Source organism: Nicotiana tabacum, chromosome 17, assembly GCF_000715075.1.
Source record: "Nicotiana tabacum cultivar K326 chromosome 17, ASM71507v2, whole genome shotgun sequence".
Lineage (NCBI taxonomy): Eukaryota > Viridiplantae > Streptophyta > Magnoliopsida > Solanales > Solanaceae > Nicotiana > Nicotiana tabacum.
In genome coordinates, this window is record NC_134096.1 from 6,372,624 (window position 1) to 6,390,606 (window position 17,983).

The 17,983-nt window shown below is 35.6% G+C and overlaps 2 protein-coding genes across 7 annotated transcripts; one reads left to right on the forward strand and one right to left on the reverse strand.

The window, feature by feature from the left end:
• Positions 1 to 1,168: 1,168 nt before the first annotated feature.
• Positions 1,169 to 3,315, reverse strand: LOC107809398 (11S globulin seed storage protein 1-like). The gene is made up of 4 exons (XM_016634012.2): positions 3,027 to 3,315; positions 2,660 to 2,811; positions 2,282 to 2,585; positions 1,169 to 1,739 (listed from the first exon to the last, which is right to left on the reverse strand). The coding sequence occupies exons 1-4, from the start codon at positions 3,258 to 3,260 to the stop codon at positions 1,305 to 1,307; spliced, it is 1,125 nt and encodes a 374-aa protein (XP_016489498.2). The 5' UTR covers positions 3,261 to 3,315; the 3' UTR covers positions 1,169 to 1,304.
• A 4,403-nt stretch (positions 3,316 to 7,718) lies between these two features.
• LOC107809400 (putative E3 ubiquitin-protein ligase XBAT35) lies at positions 7,719 to 17,764 on the forward strand. Of its 6 annotated transcripts, none has more exons than XM_075233909.1 (10): positions 7,719 to 7,995; positions 9,832 to 9,946; positions 11,219 to 11,299; positions 11,735 to 11,823; positions 12,526 to 12,617; positions 12,736 to 12,817; positions 14,262 to 14,364; positions 14,980 to 15,065; positions 16,129 to 17,126; positions 17,667 to 17,764. In XM_075233909.1, exons 1-9 carry the CDS (start codon positions 7,894 to 7,896, stop codon positions 17,092 to 17,094), a joined length of 1,716 nt encoding a protein of 571 aa, XP_075090010.1. In that variant the 5' UTR covers positions 7,719 to 7,893; the 3' UTR covers positions 17,095 to 17,126; positions 17,667 to 17,764. The 6 variants fall into 6 exon arrangements, with proteins under 6 accessions (XP_075090010.1, XP_075090009.1, XP_016489503.2 ...); XM_075233908.1 differs by lacking the exon at positions 17,667 to 17,764 and adding an exon at positions 17,257 to 17,531; XM_016634017.2 differs by lacking the exon at positions 17,667 to 17,764 and having other exon boundaries at positions 16,129 to 17,531.
• The last annotated feature ends 219 nt before the right edge of the window (positions 17,765 to 17,983 follow it).

The following is a 17,983-nucleotide window of genomic DNA, read 5'->3' on the forward strand; positions in this document are numbered from 1 at the left end:
ACAGGATTAAAAACTACGACCTACCCTTGTAGGATTTTAACTTCACTACTGAGCAAACTTTAGATTACAACCTATTGTAACCTAGTAATTAACCTCTTAATCCCTCACTAACTTGTAACAACTATATTACAAGCCACTTTGTAATAACTCTATTACAAAGACTTACAACTCGACTAACTCTAGCCAAGACACAAATACAAGGGTTTATGATTTTACAAAGATTTTCTATATAATGCTTCTAACTAAGCTAAGTAGAAATTACAAGTAAAATAATTTAACAAATGTGCAACACAACTAGGGATATGTAATGACTCAATATATGAAACTGGTCCTTCGTTATGTTGTTCTTTGTTCTTGATGCCCTTGAGAATCACTTGCAAGATTGGCACAAACTTGAGAGAGAAAATGCTTCTTGGATTCTTGAATGTGCAAGTGTTTTGTTTTACCTTTGCTTGATGTAAATAACTCACTTGAATGATGTAAGCAAGTTAGGTAAAGGGCATTCCCCATAAAGTTGACTGCTGCACTGTTTTTGTATTATTGCGTGTGCAGACAATAACTTTACAACTGTGGGGAGTTGACTTGTACAGTCACCCACGAGAACTGGTGACCATCTGTTCCCTCTGTTGTTCCTTTGACTCTGAAGAGTTGAACCACGCCCCCGAACTGAGACTCGTTGTTCTTTAAGTACTTGAGGATGTGTAATAGGTTTCTTATCTAGTTCTTATCAATAAGTTTCTTAGATCATCAAAACATAACTGAGATACATATAACCTATCACAAAGCATCTTGCGTTCACGTAGGGTCCGGGGAAGGGGCATATCCCAAGGCGTGTAATGTAGACAGCCTACCCTAACGCAAGTATTAGTGATTGCTTTCACGGTTCGAACTCTTTACCGTTGCTCCAAGTCTCTTGTATCATCCAAGATTATACCGGAGAAAAATAAAGACCTTCAAACTAACTATAGTTTATTTATAATGCTTGAATCTTAAAGAAAAGTAAAACCTATGGAGTTCTTGTTACGGAGTGCTTTATCCCCCAATGTGAAAATTTCAAGCGCGAATTCGGATTAGTAGGATCCTAATGAGGTACTGAATCCTAATAAGGTACTGGACACCGGGTTAAAAATCAAAAAAGAAGAAAACTAAGAAAGATGCACAATCAAGATTTCAAAGTACTTGAACAACATTCTTTTCATTCAGAAATTTATTCTTCATTTGCCCTCTTTCTCAATTACAGAAACATGCCGCAATTACATATTATTGCATCTGCGAACATAATTCCTCAAGTCCTCTTCTTATTATCAAGCAATACTAGTAGTATTAGTCTCATCAACCAGACCAATTACTCTCTCATAGGAACGCGGCGATCTTCTATTAGAACTGAAAATGAGCGTTTCGTCCCTGTTAAACTTAAGCCTCCGCGCTTCATCCCTCGATATCTGATAAGCATTGGCAATGACATCCAAGGGAAGCCCCCGAATGGCCGAGGTACGGCCACTCAGGGTGTTGATCATGGCATTGTCATTAGTGTTGAATGCTATCCATTCACATCCTTCATTTCCTGCTTGTTTTACAACTGCATAGTTCTGTGGCACTACTAAACATTGTCCTTCGCGAACTTGATCATCTAGCACTGCTCTTCCTCTGTGATCTACTATCTGAATTCTTGATTCCCCTCTCGTTATGTAGATTATGCTGTGTGCATTCTTATACCAATGTGGTGCCATCATCGAATTCTGCTCATTTTTAAGCCGGAAATTTAGTAACTTTAGAGAACATAATTGAGATTACAGAAAATAGCGAAAGCTTGAGGCGTGCAGTGACACGTTTCTAAAAGAGTTTAAGTTCTACGCACTGATGCTATTGCATGAAAATTTCAGAAGACAACACATTTACTATTTGCACTTGTATACAAAGTTCATAATCCAACACATTTACTAGTTGTACTAGTTAAATTGGTCTCTTTATTTATTCTAAAGTTACCAATATTCATTCAGATGCCATATGATAGTTAGCAGATTTTTTGTTGTCACTTCAATATAACTATAGAACTTAGACTACTACTAATAGTTTATTTTTTATTGGATTTAATTGTATTCACGATGAAAAGTTTTTTTACACTATCAGTGTAGTTTAACATGCAATAGTTACCGTATTTATTAAAATGTGACTAATCAATGCTTATCGTAGAATATACCTATAATTACCTCACGAGTGATGTGATTGCGTAAATATATAAAAAAAGTCAGTACATAGAACTTAAGCGGAAATGACTTACTCTGTAGAGAACTCCCCTAGCGGCACTGAGTCTGAGGAAGCTAAGAATGGGCAGAGTGAAACTATTGACAGTGCTTAAACGTCCTGCACGCGGGTTGTATATATCAGCACGAGAGGGATTGTCAATGTTTTCTCTAACCTTAGCAGTACAAATTGTCTCTTCAATTCCATTAGTCATAGGACCACGACCATATTGTCCTTGTTCTTCTTGTGAAAAAGGTGGCCTAATTACTCTAAGCCTTTCTTGAACACTAACAATGTGACCTCTCATGTCATCTTGTCCTTGTAGCCTCCTCGCCATTTCCCTAGAAACAACAGATGCAGATTCAGAATCTAAACATAATCGATGAATTTAACATTTAAGGTTCTAAGCACTGACCTACCAACACCAAATGCTTCTGATAGAATTTCTATGTCAAAGCCATTGAAAACATTGCCTGATCGAAATTGCTCCCTTCGCATAGTGCTGCCACCATACTGGCTCCCTTGTTGTTGTTGTCCTTGTTGCGGGTTTCCAGCAATAAAGAACCTCTGCATATAGTGAACATTCAAATATATTATGTAAAGACAATTTCAATAAGTAATCGACCACTTCAATTTTGATTGTATATTGGGTAACAATACGATTAAATAAATACATAATTTTATATGTGATTAGACAACTAAAAATCAGACAATGACAATGATAGAGCGGTCTGTGATTGAGTGATAAATTGATCGTGCTAAGAATAATTCTCTTAACGTACCCGAGAGGTTTGATCCAATTGATTGGCATTGTTAGAGGCATCTTCAAGAACAACAAGAACAACCTCTTCATTTCCTTCATTATATAGCCAATGTGCAGCACCTGCAGGAAATGCCATAATATCACCCTGCCTAAATTGTTCAATCTTTTGATGGCGATCTTGAAATCTTCTGCCTCTAATTCTCTGTTGAGTTTGTTGAGAGGATTGGAATGTCTCGGGGCAACCCGAGTTCATGATCCCATAAAATCCTCGGCCTGTTTACATACAATAAGATCATTTTGTAAACTGTTTGAACCTAAATTAAAGTAATAATATTGTCATATAAAAATGAAACAGAACAAATATTATATATAGGTTAGTATAGAGTTTGATGGATATATAAGAATTTTTAAAATCCCATTTAATAACATATATCAATATATATTTGAAAAATAATAAATAAAATAAATTAGACGAACAACTTCATGTGACTTATGCTGATGCACCTGTGTCGGTCCACCGTTAGATCCTCTACTATTTTTGGAGGATCTGACATGCAAAGTCTGAACAACATAGCACGTGACACAAGAGGAGACATAGACCTATTTGCTATTGACATAATTACCAAATATTTCAAAATCAATTGAAGTTTTAATTAATTAGCACCTTGAACAACATAGGCAAGCAGTGGAGAATTAGTATAAGAAGGCAAGAGAAGGCCTCTGGACTGAATAACATGGCGAAATAGTGAAACTCCAGCACATTGAAATTGCTGATTATTTGTGTCAAAAAACTCAGTAACTCCAGCTTCTGCTTGCATTCTAAAAGATGGCTCTTGTGGATTGAGTCTGTTAATTTGACACTGGCCTTGTTGCTGTTGGTACCTATTGGAAATTTAAATAAAATGCGAACAATTAAAGACGGGTCCAGGATTTGAAGTTTATTGGTTTTTATAACAATCTCAATTTAATATACAATAATAATTGAGGCCACTGTCAAGGCATCATGCGTTCATGCAGGGTCCGGGGAAGGGCCGCACCCTAAGGGGTGTGATGTAGACTGTCTACCCTAATGCAAGCATTAGTGGCCGCTTCTACGGTTTGAATCCGTGTCCTATAGGTCATACGGAAACAACTTTATCATTGCTCCAACGCTCCCCTTCATGTCAAACATTTATTGATATTTAATAAATTTCTTAAAATATACATTGCGTCCGAGCAAAAACTGCTAAATTCATGTAAACCCGTATTTACATGCTAGTTCCGCCTCTGTGAACACAATACAAATAAAGGCAAAGAGATCAGTAGAGAAAAAGCTGAAAACTGGCTTGATTTTATCATAAAATTCAGAAAAATTCCTCAACTACTAGCACTACTTGAGCATGTACTCTGCTGATTTGCAAAAATAGTCATTTTTATGGCCATAGTTAGCAACCTTTTCAAAATTAGATCAATGGCTTGAAGTTGGAATGTGGCCACCTGGTCTGAAGTTTAAAATTCAAAACAAACATTCAAACCACAGTTTGAGCAGGAATTCTGCTGATTTTCACAAATAGCCACTTTTATGTCCTTGTACTTACAAAACTAGACCAGTGGTCGGAAGTTTGAATGTGGTCCCTTGAAGTTTAAAATTCTAAACTGATATTCGGATTACTGTCTAATTTGTTTTTTAAAAAAGTGGACAACTTTTAAATACAAGACTACAAAAGTGACCACCTAATGTAAATAACATCCTTATAATTTTGACTAGAGAATTGTGAAAAATAGGAACTATTTTAACAAGAAAAAAGAACAGGTATTATTCAACAGTACCTTTGCTGAGCAAAGTTACCATGCAAAAGCAAAAGGAAACTCAAGAAAAAAGAAAACCATGTAGTGGCCATGATTATAAAATGTTAGCAGATAAAAGCAGAAAAATAAGAAGAAGAAGAAGAAAGAAGTATTATTGAACTGATGGGAAGTGAAGATCAAGTAGGAAATGAAGGTTATTTATAGTACAGAGGATTAGTTTTAAAGATTGACACATTGCAAAAAATATGTAAAACAAAGTTTTGTGCCATTTTGCACTTTGCATGGCTAGCCAAACCATTCTGCTTTACACATAATAAGTTTAAATTTTTTCATGCATGTTTTCTTTCAGTCTTCATTGTATAAGTGGCTTCATTTGTCTGGAGAATAGTACATGGTTATGCAGGGGAAGGTTTTGTTTCTATCTGATGTTTTTATTTAGGAGTTCCTGTATTTGTAGTCCATTATATTATCATTTCAACAACTGAAGTAATTCCAAAAAGAAATAATAATAATTAAAAAAAACAAGAAACCCATCACTAAAATAAATTAGTTTAGCTTCCGTGATTAGGGCAATCCGATGCACAAAATATCTTGTGTTCACGCAGGGTCCAAGACCGCACTTCAAGAAAGTGTGATGTAAGCGACCTATCCTGATGCAAGTATTAGTGGCTGATTCCACGGCTCGAACCTGCAATCTATAAGTCATACAGAGACAACTTGACCATTGCTCCAAAGCTTCTCTTCAACTTCTGTGATTAATATTGTACTAAATTTTTACAGTATCAAATTGAGATACGTGTTTTACATTAATTAATAATGCGTATGGTCTTAATTTTATAACTTTAAAGATGTTGTAGATAATTCTAATAAGAGTCTAAGCTCTATGTACAAATGATATAAAAAATATTTACACAATCATTATTCTAAGAATAATACTCCATGCGGTCCACAATAAGTGACCAAATGAAATTAAACTATTTAAGCAAATTTTTTAAATATTAAAATCAAATCAAACTAATTAATTCGTTTTTTTTGTCCGTTTGGATTATGTCGACTTTTGTCCATTATTTTTTGTATCGGCTTTGTGTCTTGTGTTAAGAGTACATTTCCTGCAGAGGCATTACTAAATTATTTTTGGTCATTTTAAAATGATCGAACTAATTATGGCTTGTTAGTCAGAAAATAAACTTGATCGAAAAATCCATTAAATCTGGCCGGAGAGCTAAGTAAGCATGTCAAAGCATATCAAAATATTTTGAAAATATTGTTTTTTTTATGGAATAGGATCAGTTTTTGAGAAAAAGTTTGAATTTTTCTTCAAGTTAATTCTAAAAACGGATTTAGGACAATTTTTGGATGAAAACACAACTTCAACTTCCAAAAATATTTTTTAACATAACTTCAAAGCTCTTTTTTCAAGTTTCAACCAAATCTATATCCAAACGTTGGCGTACTCACTTGTTAAAACACATTTTTATAAACTTCAAGTTTATTAATACTTGTCAAATAACTCGATCTAGAGGCCCAAATATTATATAAATAGAGTTTAAGTTATACGTATGGATAGAGTAAAGAATTTTCACACTATGAATATAGTTTAATATGTGATAGTAAATTAGTTACGTTACTATTTGCATCATTTATTGATTAATTCTTATATCAAGGGATGACTCACGCATGCTCAAGTTTATTTTTATTTTTTTGCGCTGACAGTATCATTCGCACAATGGGTCATCATCACGCTTGGTTGAAAAGCTAGTGGTGCGAAGGTACATCCGCTGGATTATGACTGAACGCATCTAAGTCAGAACCCGAGCTCCCTCTATCCTAGTTTATGTGTCATACTTTTATTTTTAGTCTGTTCTCAAAAGAATGACATACATCGTTATTTAGAAGGAATTTGAATTTAAACTTGCTATTTATTCTTATTGAGATGATTTACAGCGACACAAATTTTTATAAATTGGGATAGAAGGAGTAACTTTTTGTCCATTACCTTATTACTTGAAATCGTGGGAAAGAGGAAGAGCTGGCCAGTTGGGTGAGGTTGGGGGATTCTAACAGTAACAGAGCCAGGAATTTTACAAACAATAGTCAAAATTTAATACATATTTATAAAAAAGAAGAAGAAATTATTTACCTATATATAGTATAATTTTTTATATACCCAATTTAATATTTCAATCAAGGGTGTTTAATTGAATGTGGCTATGCCACTGGATTCTAAGGGGACGAAGAAGAAAGGTGGGGAGGGAGAGATGGATGGAGGTGGGGTTGGGGTTGGGAGTGTAGAAATTAGGCATTTTCTTTTTGGGTTAAATCAATTAGCTAAATACTTTTATAAGTAATTTATATTTTTTTAAACGCAATCTTTTTTTTAATAATTAATTTTCATCCAAATGCCGCATGTCTTAGTTTAATACGTCACTTTGTCATATCATTCAGGAGTGTATTTTTGGCACATTTGCTTAGGCTCGATAAAAATACTTGATTCTTGGACAAGTTATATATTTGGCCGATCGGCCAAAAATAATTACATTCGCTAGCAAATATAAAATAATATGCATTGATTATGTATAGAATATAGATGTTCTATCCATAACTTAATTCTTGATAGTCGATCAGTTATTATTTTATTGGTTATCGATTAACTCTTATGAGCTATCAAGGATGACACATACATTTTCAAGTTTAACTTTTATGTACCGATGACGAAAAATATTTACTCAATCACGTCTTTTGTTAGGAATTAAAAAAAAAATCTTTTGATAAATATTAATTGTTGCATAAAAATAATAATTAACTTGGCATCACAAATTAAAATTCATTGATAGTGATAATAATAATAATAATATATAAGTTAAATTTAAATACAATATTAAAATGAGTGTATATAAGCTAAAGTAAGTAATAAACACTATCCACTCTCTTTCTCTCCTACACGTGGATGTTTCCTCCCTTTCTGAGAGCCTCAAGAATTCTCTTTGAACAAACCTGTTTGGTTCAGTAGTAAGCTGTTCAAATTAAGCCACGTGTATACTAATAACAACTCATAAATCTTTCTTATTTGAAAGTGTGATTTATTTAGCATTTGATAAATGGGGCAACAGCAATCCAAAGATGACTTACTGTATCAACAAGTCATTGAAGGAAACATTGAAGCTATCAAAGCTATTCACAACAATGGTGCAAGTCTTGAGGTATATAAATTCAATCATTTACCATAATTTACTTGGAATATTTAACTATTTATCGACGCCCTTTTTGGTATATTTGAAAAAAGATTCAGTTTTTTGGAGATGCTATAAGTAATTCTTTCACTGGTTTCAAGTCTCGAGGTATACATACCCTTCTTGGTAAATATGAAAAAGATTCAATTTTTAGAAGATGCCATATTAAGTGGGCGATTGGACATAAGAATTGTGAAATTCTTGAAAAAGTGAAAAAAAATTCAATTTAAAATGATATTTGAAAATTAGAGTTGTTTGGACTTGGGACATGAATACACTTTGGAGCTGTTTTTGAATTTTTACGAGTGATTTGACGCGAAAATTATGAAAAGCAGCTTTTTGAATTTTTTAAATTTTCGAAAAATTCCGAAAATCAACTTCAAAGTGAAATTTGAAACATTCATAGCCAAACACTTATTTTGAAAAAATGTGAAAAAATTTCGGAAAAAAGCTAATTTTTTTTATGGTCAAACGGCCACTAAGTTTTGTCACTGGTAAAAGTTTTAAGGTAGTACAAAGAGCGAATATCCTAAAAAAACCCTAAGGCCTAAACTATCACGTTTTTGTTAGTTGCCTACTTAAACTATCCGGTGTCCCCAAAACCCTCCTTAACTATATACACCTATATATTAAAAAACCCTTGTCGATTTTTTAGTGGTGAGTGTGATACAGACTTCTATTTACTCAGCCTAATCTGATATATCAATTTAATTAATAATAAAAACAATTAAATGGGTAAATGTTTGGGGGTTAAAAAATCAAAGAAAGAGGGTGAAGGGATAAACACATGGTCATTTGTAAGAAAAAAAAAACTCTTCTATCTCCTCCGATAATGGCTACACCATGTCTCAATCGTGATCTTCACCATTATACTTCGACTAAACATTGGATTTTTTTCATTAACCTTCATTTTTCACCGGGAATTAGTTTAATACAAGATTTGGGATAAAAAATTAGGGTTTGGTTGAAAGAAAAAGACCTAAATGAAGAACAACAACAACGACCCAGTAAAATCCCACTAGTGGGGTTTGGGGAGGGTAGTGTGTACGTAGACCCTACCCCTACCCTGAAAGAGTAGAGAGACTGTTTCCGAAAGACCCTCGGCTCAAGAAGACCTAAATGAAGAAGAAAGATAATTTTAGAAGAAACAAGAAAAGAAAAAAAATTCAGATGAAACCCATAAGAATAAAAAAAAAGAAAAAAATGAAGAAGGCTAGAATACAAAGAAAATAGAGGGAAAATACAAAAATTAAATTTTTTAAAGAGGGTGACAGTAATTAACCATTAGAAATAGTCAATTGGGGTCATTTTTATGTATAATTTCATCTCCCACGCGTCTTTTGGCGAGTTACCTTACATATTTCATTAAAAAGTCGACGATTTTTTTTTTTATATATATAGGGGATAAAGTTAAGGGGGTTTTAGGGACACCGGATAGTTTAAATATGTAACTGACAAAAACATGATAGTTTAGGGAGGTTTTAGGGTATTCACTCTATTACAAATGTAGCCAATTTACTTGAATAATTTAACTTTTTATCAACACCCATTTTGGCGAACATAAAGAGATGACTTTTGGAGGTTATATGCGAGGATTTTCATTAAGAGATGTCAAAATTTAAAGAAGTAAATACACGAATAAGTCAAGGACACTCAATACATAGTATATATACATAAGAAAGTGATTTTTACCTATAATAGTGTAATTATCCGACGAATGGGTGCCTTGGAACTATGTGGCTCCGTCACTCGTTATATGAGTAATTTGTATGTACTAATTGTAGTTTTGTGGCCCCATTGAATCAGTGGATCGACAAAGAAGGAAAGACGCCATTGATTGTAGCGTGCATGAAGCCGAATGGCTTGAATGTTGCAAAAGCTTTACTTGAGCTTGGTGCTAATGTCAATGCTTACCGGCCAGGTATGCTTTTCTCTGCTAATCCTAATCGTATAATTTTTAGAGTCTTCACCAGAGACGGTCCCGGGATTTTAAGTAAGAAGGTTTGAAGTGCCACAACCAGGAGCGGATTTAGTGGGGCGGAGGGGTTCACCCGAATCCTCTTCGCCGAAAATTTACACTGTACATATAATGCAAAATTCATTTTGTGCCCAAAAGAATAGCTTAGTGGTCAAGGGGGTTCAAAACCTTTGTGAGGTTGCTAGTTCAATTCTCAGTGGTCACAACAACAACAACAACATCAACAACGTACCTAGTATTATCCCACACCGTGGGGTCTGGGGAGGGTAATGTGTACGCAAACTTAACCCCTACCTTGTGAGGATAGAAAGGTTGTTTCCAATAGACCCTCGGCTTAGGAAAGTATAAGCACCACATTAATGAAAATATAGACAAGAAGGGACAGTACCAAAAATCCATATAAAAACAGAATAATAACAACAAGACGGTAATGCGATCAACAATGGAAGAAAACAACGGTTAGTCATAAAAAAACCTACTACCAACAGAAAGCAAGACTGCGTGTCAATACTACTGTTACGAACACTTTAGACTACCTACTCTACTACCCTAATCCTCGACCTCCATACCTTCCTATCAAGGGTCATGTCCTCGGTTAGCTGAAGTTGCGCCATGTCTTAGCTAATCACCTCTCCCCACCTCTTCTTTGGTCTACCTCTACCTCTCCGTAGGCCCTCCAATGTCAGTGGTCACAGTCCCTTTTAATTTTTTAATCCCTTAACGGAAATCTTGCCTCCGCCACTGACCACGGCCCTCACTACTTCGTGGTAATTGGTGTGCACTAGCCACTAAGTATAAATGTATAGTTTGAAAAAATTTCAAATAGATATATATAGTTCAAGGCCCTGCTCTCACTGCTAAAGCTCTACATTTGCACCGCCAATCATTTCTTACAAGCTCAGCATATTTTCTTATTTAGAGAATTTAGTTAATATAGGATTAAGAAGCTGTTTTGCGCTAAGCTTGGGACTTACAATTTCGCGCTAATGGAATCTCGCCATATTTGTCAATTATCCGATGAAATCAATTAATATAGGATTAGAGAATATAGTTAATATAGGATTAAGAAGCTATCTTGCGCTAAGCTTGAGAGTTACAACTTCGCGTTAATGGAATCTCACCATATTTGTCAATTATCCGGTGAAGTCAATTAGTTATGTGGCATGATAATTGTGATAATCAAATCCACATTCTAACTCCTAATTTTGTTTTCAGGATATCATGCTGGAACTGCATTACAACATGCAGCTAAGAGAGGTTTGGATGATACTGTTCGATTACTTCTTTCCTATGGAGGTACATATTTATGGTTTTGCAAAGTGAATATCCTTTCTCCTTTTGCTCGGTAGATGTTTCCCAAACTGCTTCTGGATGATTCAGTATCATTTCTACTAGTTTTTGGTGAAGTGTGTAACTATCTCATCTAAAAGCTTAAACTGTTAGAGAGAACACACTTTTATTTACTTAATTATGTCTTCAACATGCCCCCTCACGTTCGGGCTTGATTCTTTTTTATGAGACAAGCATGTGAAAATTCTTTTTGACATTGGGTGACGGTGACATTCGAACGTAGGACCTCATCCTGCTTTGATACCATGTTGAAGTGTGTGATCATCTCATCTAAACTTACGTGGTTAGAGATAACACATTTTTATTTACTTAATTATGTCTGCAACAGTTTTCAACTACTCTAATGTATTGATCTAATTTACAATTAAATTTTTGCACTAGCAAATCCCTTGATCAAGAATGATGGTTGCCAAACTCCACTCGAAGTTGCTCGGGCAAAGGGTTTTAGCAATGTTGTTCGTACTATTGAGGTATAATACTTGGTATTAGTCTCACGCTTTAATTACATTAACATTGAATTCACATGATTATTTTATTTTTCTTGTCCTCTTCTTAACTTTGACTGTGTGATGTACTTTACAAAGAAGAGAGAAAAACAAAAGCATCTAAAGTTTTTCACAAAACTAGCGAAAGCGTTCTTCAAACTCACGTTAGAAGAATGTAAGATGAAAATAAACCTCACCCACACGTTCTTTAATCCCACAAGATTGCAAGAAGCGTTAATAAAGGAAGACCAGTGAAATAAAAGTAAATCACGTTTTTGAAGCAAGAGCTTAGGAAAACTAATCACCAATGTTTATTTTCAGCATATTGAGCCCTTTAAATAGCCCTTACAATGAGTAAAATTGATAAGGTTAAGGAAAACTAATCCTATTAAACTAGAATAAGAATAAGGCTAAGAAAATCAGTCCTAACTAAAATAGGTAAAAGAATTCTAGTAAGAATGGGATAACAACTAACAATCCTTGACTAGAACTACAAATATAATGGTACTAAAACAAGAATTAAATTACTAGGAAATAAGAAATAACAAATCCTAATCTTTAAGGAAAAGAAATCCTAATCTTGAATGGATTCTTGGCTTCTTGAATTTCTTGGATCCTTGGCCTTCTTGATCTTGCATCACTGTTTGTTTGCAAATTCATTGATTCTGGTTTTGCTTTCACTTTTAGAGACAAATCTGCATTTTCTCGGGCTGGATGAGGGAGTTCTATGGTCCAGGGTTTCTTGAAGCTTTAGCTCCTCAATTGTTATCTAGAAAGATGTCAGTATGATTCTCACTTATTTTTTCTATAATTGCCCCTTGTTTTTGCTTTGAATTCATTATAATGCTGTAAGTTTCAAAACTTTTCATGCTTGCTGACCAATGATTAGAACTGCAGTTGGGTTGTAGTAATACCTTGCGGTATAGCTGATCCTACGAAGCCTATTAAATTGGAGCTGGCGATTTACTCATCCTTAGAGGTAAATAACTCATTATTGGCCAACATTAGTTCTTTACAAATTCCATTTGCAATATTGCTAGGTACCTCGCGTTGAGTTTGTAGTTGTACCATTTTTCTGAAAATTGTCAAGAACTCACCATAATATATATATCAGGCTAGGATATGAGGTTATCGCTGTGAATGATTTAACGAGCTATACGCAATACTAGAGGAGTAGACATAGCTCTTGTTATGAAAAACTCGGACCTAAATGTATGTACATTGTGTCTTTGTACAGTTTGAGCAGAATCTATATATGAGCCAGCATGCCATTTTTACATAACCAAGAATGTAAAACCTGTGTTTCTATCATCTTGTCACTTTATCATGCTGTTGTTACTGCTTGTTGTATCTACTTCTCTTTTATTTTCCCTTGAGCCGGGAGTCTATCGGAAACAACCTCTCTACTTTCACAAGGTAGGGGTAAGGTCTGCCTATACTCTACCCTTCCCAGAACCACTTTGTGGGATTACACTGAGTTTGTTGTTGTTGTTTGTTCTATTTCTTTTCCGGGAAAAAATAATGAACTTGGGACTTCCATCCTAAGCTAAATCATAACTAAATAGAACTTCAAGTGAATTCAGAATGATTTTACTGAGTTCTAAACCGTGCAGTATTGGTCTTCGGAGATTTTTTGGTTATTTAAAAAAAGATCTCTACTATCTTTTTTCAACGAGGTAATAGTTTCATTGACTTGTTGGGACAGACTCCTAATGTATAAGTGGAAAACCAAGAGTGGAGAATTTAACAGAAGTGCGATTCTCCATAAACGGAAGTGTGATTCTCTACAAATAGCACCCAATCTTCAGTACTACATGGAATGTCATAGGTGCACAAATATTTACAGAATTCGAGGACCCCCTCATTTCTACAGAAGAGCCATTTACCCCTTAAAAAGCCCTCCTATTTTCTTTTCTCCAGATTGTTCTCATATGATCCTCAGTTGTGTGGATAAGCCTCTCGCAGTTAGCCAAATAAAGCAATAAGCATTCCTGATGCGCTAGGCGTTATACTGAGTAGAAAGTAACGGTATTCTCCTTCCTCAGTATATTATGTGGCCGAGTTACATTAACTGAAAAGAAGTCCATTTCCCCGTTCATACCACTTCAAAAGTGCTCTGATTCAGTCGGTGAAATCTTCTGCTTATACAATAGTGCATTCAGGTTTTGAAATTTTCCGACTCCCCAATCCTGCAAATTTCTCCTAAACCTCAAGTGCCAAAGTTCTCCTTCCTATATACAGTGTTCTCTCCATGCTCAAATATGCTTGATTAGTACTTCAATGAAGCAACTATTACTACTATTACTACTACTATGCTCCATCCTGAACTAGCTAGAGCCAGCTGACAATTCAATGAAGTGTTCGTGATTTTCTTCTCTTCTATTAAATTGGCGGATTTCCTGAAATTGTGTTTTGATGAACAGGATGCCCAGCCTCGTAATGTTATCGCCTTATGGAAGGCTAACGTTGAAGAGATAAGGTGGCAACAACCAGATCCTGTGCTGACTATATTTGACAAGTCCAGTAGTAATACTCTTTTTCTGAAATTCTGTTCTATAGTTGATCTTGTTAGATGGAGAATTAAGAAAAAGCCTTTTCCTCTTATCCACATTTATCAATGAACCGTCAATTGACATGCCTCAAGAGAAATTCCTCTACAAGGCTAAGCTTTTGGGACATTCTTTTTATTGGTTTGAGCTACTTATGTGCTTACTGCTTCGAGAAAATGACAAAAATGCTCCCTTATGTTTGAGGATAGGTTTAAAGTTGTCCTTTAAGTATGCACTGAGCAGTTTTGGTCCTTTAAATTTGTCAAAAGTTAACATTTTGGTCTCCGCAAATATTTAATGAACTAGTTTTATTTAAGGGACTGGAATTAATATGTAGATATCATGCTCAGGAATAGATGAAGCTGCATATTAGTAGTAAAATTTAAAGGTTTCAGAATTCTGTTGCAAAAAGCAAATTCTCATTTGCTCTTTCTACTAAATGTTAAAATATAGATTGTGATTGTTATCTCCTAGAGAAACTTTTCGTAATTGCGACCAAAAAATTGACTTAGTTTTATGTTATTTCATCTACAAAACTCCTTTTTGGATAAGCGTTTATAGTAGTTCTTTCATTTTGCTTTTTTCACATCAGATACTCGATATAAGTTTACATCAATGAGCGATTCTGAGCAGCAGCAGCTTCAATTATTACTCAAAGCATGTAATGCTGCAACTGAGGTAATTACCACCTCCAAACTGAAATCATACTTTTTACCAATCTGTATCTGTTGCTTGTATCCCTGACTCAAAAAATAATTGAGTAAAACTATCCAGTATTTATTCATCAGATGAGTTTGTACGATGCATATATATTACCTAACCTAATGCAAGCATTAATAGTTGCTTCCAGGGTTCGAACCCGTGACCTATAGATCACACGGGTATGAAATACGGGTATAAGATGACTACGGGTATAGAATACCAACTATGAACTGACAAAAGTGTTGCGTTTTTTGTGTCCCAAGTCAGCTGTAACTTAAAAGCCGGAATATTGTGGGTTAGTTAGATAAATGGTATTCTTGAATCATAGATTTGATGCTTTTTGAAACTGAATGAAACAGTGGCCAGCTAAATATCTAACATGGTATTGTGCAAAAAATCCTATGTTGCACGGACTCTTCAAAATACTGTCGCATCCCTTGTCGGATTCTCCAAAAATACACTGTTTTTGGAGAATCCGACACGCACCCGGAGACATTTTTGAAGAGTCCGAGCAACATAGGTAACATCAGCTGAATTTTCTTTAAACATAGTATTCATCTCTTGTAAGGTTCCTTTTCCTGAGGTGCTATGCATGTTCTTCTATTTATTTTAGGGAAACCCAAATTTATCCCTCCACTATACGAAATATCTTGGTTTTACCATCCGGTTATACCTTGCTGTTAGTAAATCGTCTTGTGTTTGCTTGAAACTTTAATGGAGCTCCAACATGGACTGGGTGGATTCCACGTGTCAAAACACTGCGAGAAAGATCCAAATTTACCCCTGTAATTGTGACTATGGTTTAAAATACCCTCCGCTGTACTTCAGGTTGGAGCTCTTTTAGGGGGTCAAGGAAAAATACGAGACGATTTAGGCAAGGGTATGAATGACCGGCTGACCGCAAAGTGTAACGGAGGGTAAAATTACGATATTTCGTATAGTAAAGAGGTACTTTTGATCCTTCTCCATTTATTTTATGATACACTAAGAGGATAGAGCAGAACCACCTCTGGGGCTTGACTGCATATTAGCATTTCAGGTTCTGCCTCCCCGTTTATCACAAAATAGCCAAACTACAGTGCAACAATCTGAAAATGCTGCAGAAGCAATGGAATTAGCAATTGGAATCAATGCTTCTATTCATACTGCTAAAGAAAATAATGTTCTCCCTCATCATGGACAAAGCTCTGGTGTAAAAAATGAAAATGATTGGTGTAATACCACAGATGATTCTGCTCACAACGGATGGGGTTCACTTGTTAGAGCCCAGCCTACATCTGAGATTACTTACCGTGGGTGGACGGATGACCAAATGAAGGTTCAAGAAAATGGATGGGGAAGTACTGCAGATGTATCCCGTCAAAGACGACAGCACTCGCTTCCTAGATCGACCTCTTCTGAACTAAGCTGCAGTGGATGGAACGATAAGCCTGCTGTAGAAGAGTACAATGGCTGGGCCGTGCCCCAACCTCGGCCGGGACATAGAGATGCCTCCGCCGAAATTCATTATCAAGGATGGGGAAAAACTGCAAAGGACAGCGTACTGCCTTCATTAAGCAACACAACATCCTCAGGAGTCAGTAGCTGTGAAACGATGGACAAGACAAACAATGCACCTGAATATACGCCCATTAACAATCTTGTTGAAAATACTGAAACTCAAGAGGGCAATTCTACTTTTGATTTTGTGGCCCCTTCAGCTCCACCAGTTCCAGAAGAGGTTGTACATGAAGAGGTGGTTCATTATCCGGTTATAGATCTTAGCCCGTTGAACTTGTCGATTCCTCCTGGAGAGCAAGCAGCTTCTGTTACAACTGAAAGGGAAAATAAACATGAGCCTGCATTGTGTATAATATGCTGGGAAGCTTCTGTTGAAGGAGCTTGTGTACCTTGTGGTCACATGATTGGCTGCATGCAGTGTTTGAACCAGATTAATTCCAAGAAAGGCGAGTGCCCTGTTTGTCGAGTAAAGATTGACCAGGTTATAAAGCTCTACAGTGTTTGAGGTATAGATATTGTTTCCTGCCTATGAGCAAGGTTAGAACCCTGTGAATTTTAAGTGCCAGTTTGAATACCATACTTGCTATAAAAGTTTCATTTTTGGGTTGGGAAAACACATAAGTTACACTTGTCCCAAAAAGTTATTTACACACTCTTAACTTTACAGAGGAGGAGAAGATGCCCGCCATGATAATATTGATGGTGTATTATTGCCCGGCAGTAGAGGAGACTGCCTCCCCCCCCCCAAAACAACGGAGATATCCGTGTTGAATTGTTATTATGTCAGTGTCGTATTAGTACTCCCAGTCTCAGTGTAAAGTATAAGAAACTTAAAATATGTATTAGGCCTAAGGAGTCGAAAGTGATTTCAACAATTTATTTCATATGAAATGGTTATGATTTTATTTAAGTTAGTATTCTATATTAGTTATTTAATGTGTATATCAGGGATTTCAATTGCACTGTACATGTTTTTGCCAAAGGCTTGTCCCACCTCTTGAAGGGAAAGTCGACAATACTTGCTGAGTTATGTCGGTTGCCCGTTCCTTCTGGCTTCCTCTTCCTTACCTGTTTCAGGATGAGGTATAGCATGTCATGAGCAGACGAGCTAGTTCGACTTTTGCTCTCCAGTATATTATGGTGAAGCTCCATTTTATGTTCGTGATAGCATTGTATCTTACACATAGGACATGTTTGAAAGAAATATTGCATATATTTTATTTTCATTATTTATATAAGGAACCTCCTAAACTTGTTCGGACGACTTCAGGTGGTATTTATAATAAAAAATGCATTAAATATGTTGCAAACTCGGTAACCAACACATGCTATGGGTACCAAGGGTGCCACCAAAAGACATGGCTTTTTCTTACCAAGTGATAGACAATGCTGAA

Coding starts and splice junctions, on each gene's coding strand:
- LOC107809398 (XM_016634012.2), bottom strand. CDS start 3,260: ATGAACTCGGGTTGCCCCGAGACATTCCAATCCTCTCAACAAACTCAA. Junction 2,812..3,026: donor AATTGGATCAAACCTCTCGG/GTACGTTAAGAG, acceptor CACTATATGCAG/AGGTTCTTTATTGCTGGAAA. Junction 1,740..2,281: donor CTAGGGGAGTTCTCTACAGA/GTAAGTCATTTC, acceptor AAAAATGAGCAG/AATTCGATGATGGCACCACA.
- LOC107809400 (XM_075233909.1), top strand. CDS start 7,894: ATGGGGCAACAGCAATCCAAAGATGACTTACTGTATCAACAAGTCATT. Junction 12,618..12,735: donor CAATTGTTATCTAGAAAGAT/GTCAGTATGATT, acceptor TTAGAACTGCAG/TTGGGTTGTAGTAATACCTT. Junction 12,818..14,261: donor CGATTTACTCATCCTTAGAG/GTAAATAACTCA, acceptor TTTGATGAACAG/GATGCCCAGCCTCGTAATGT.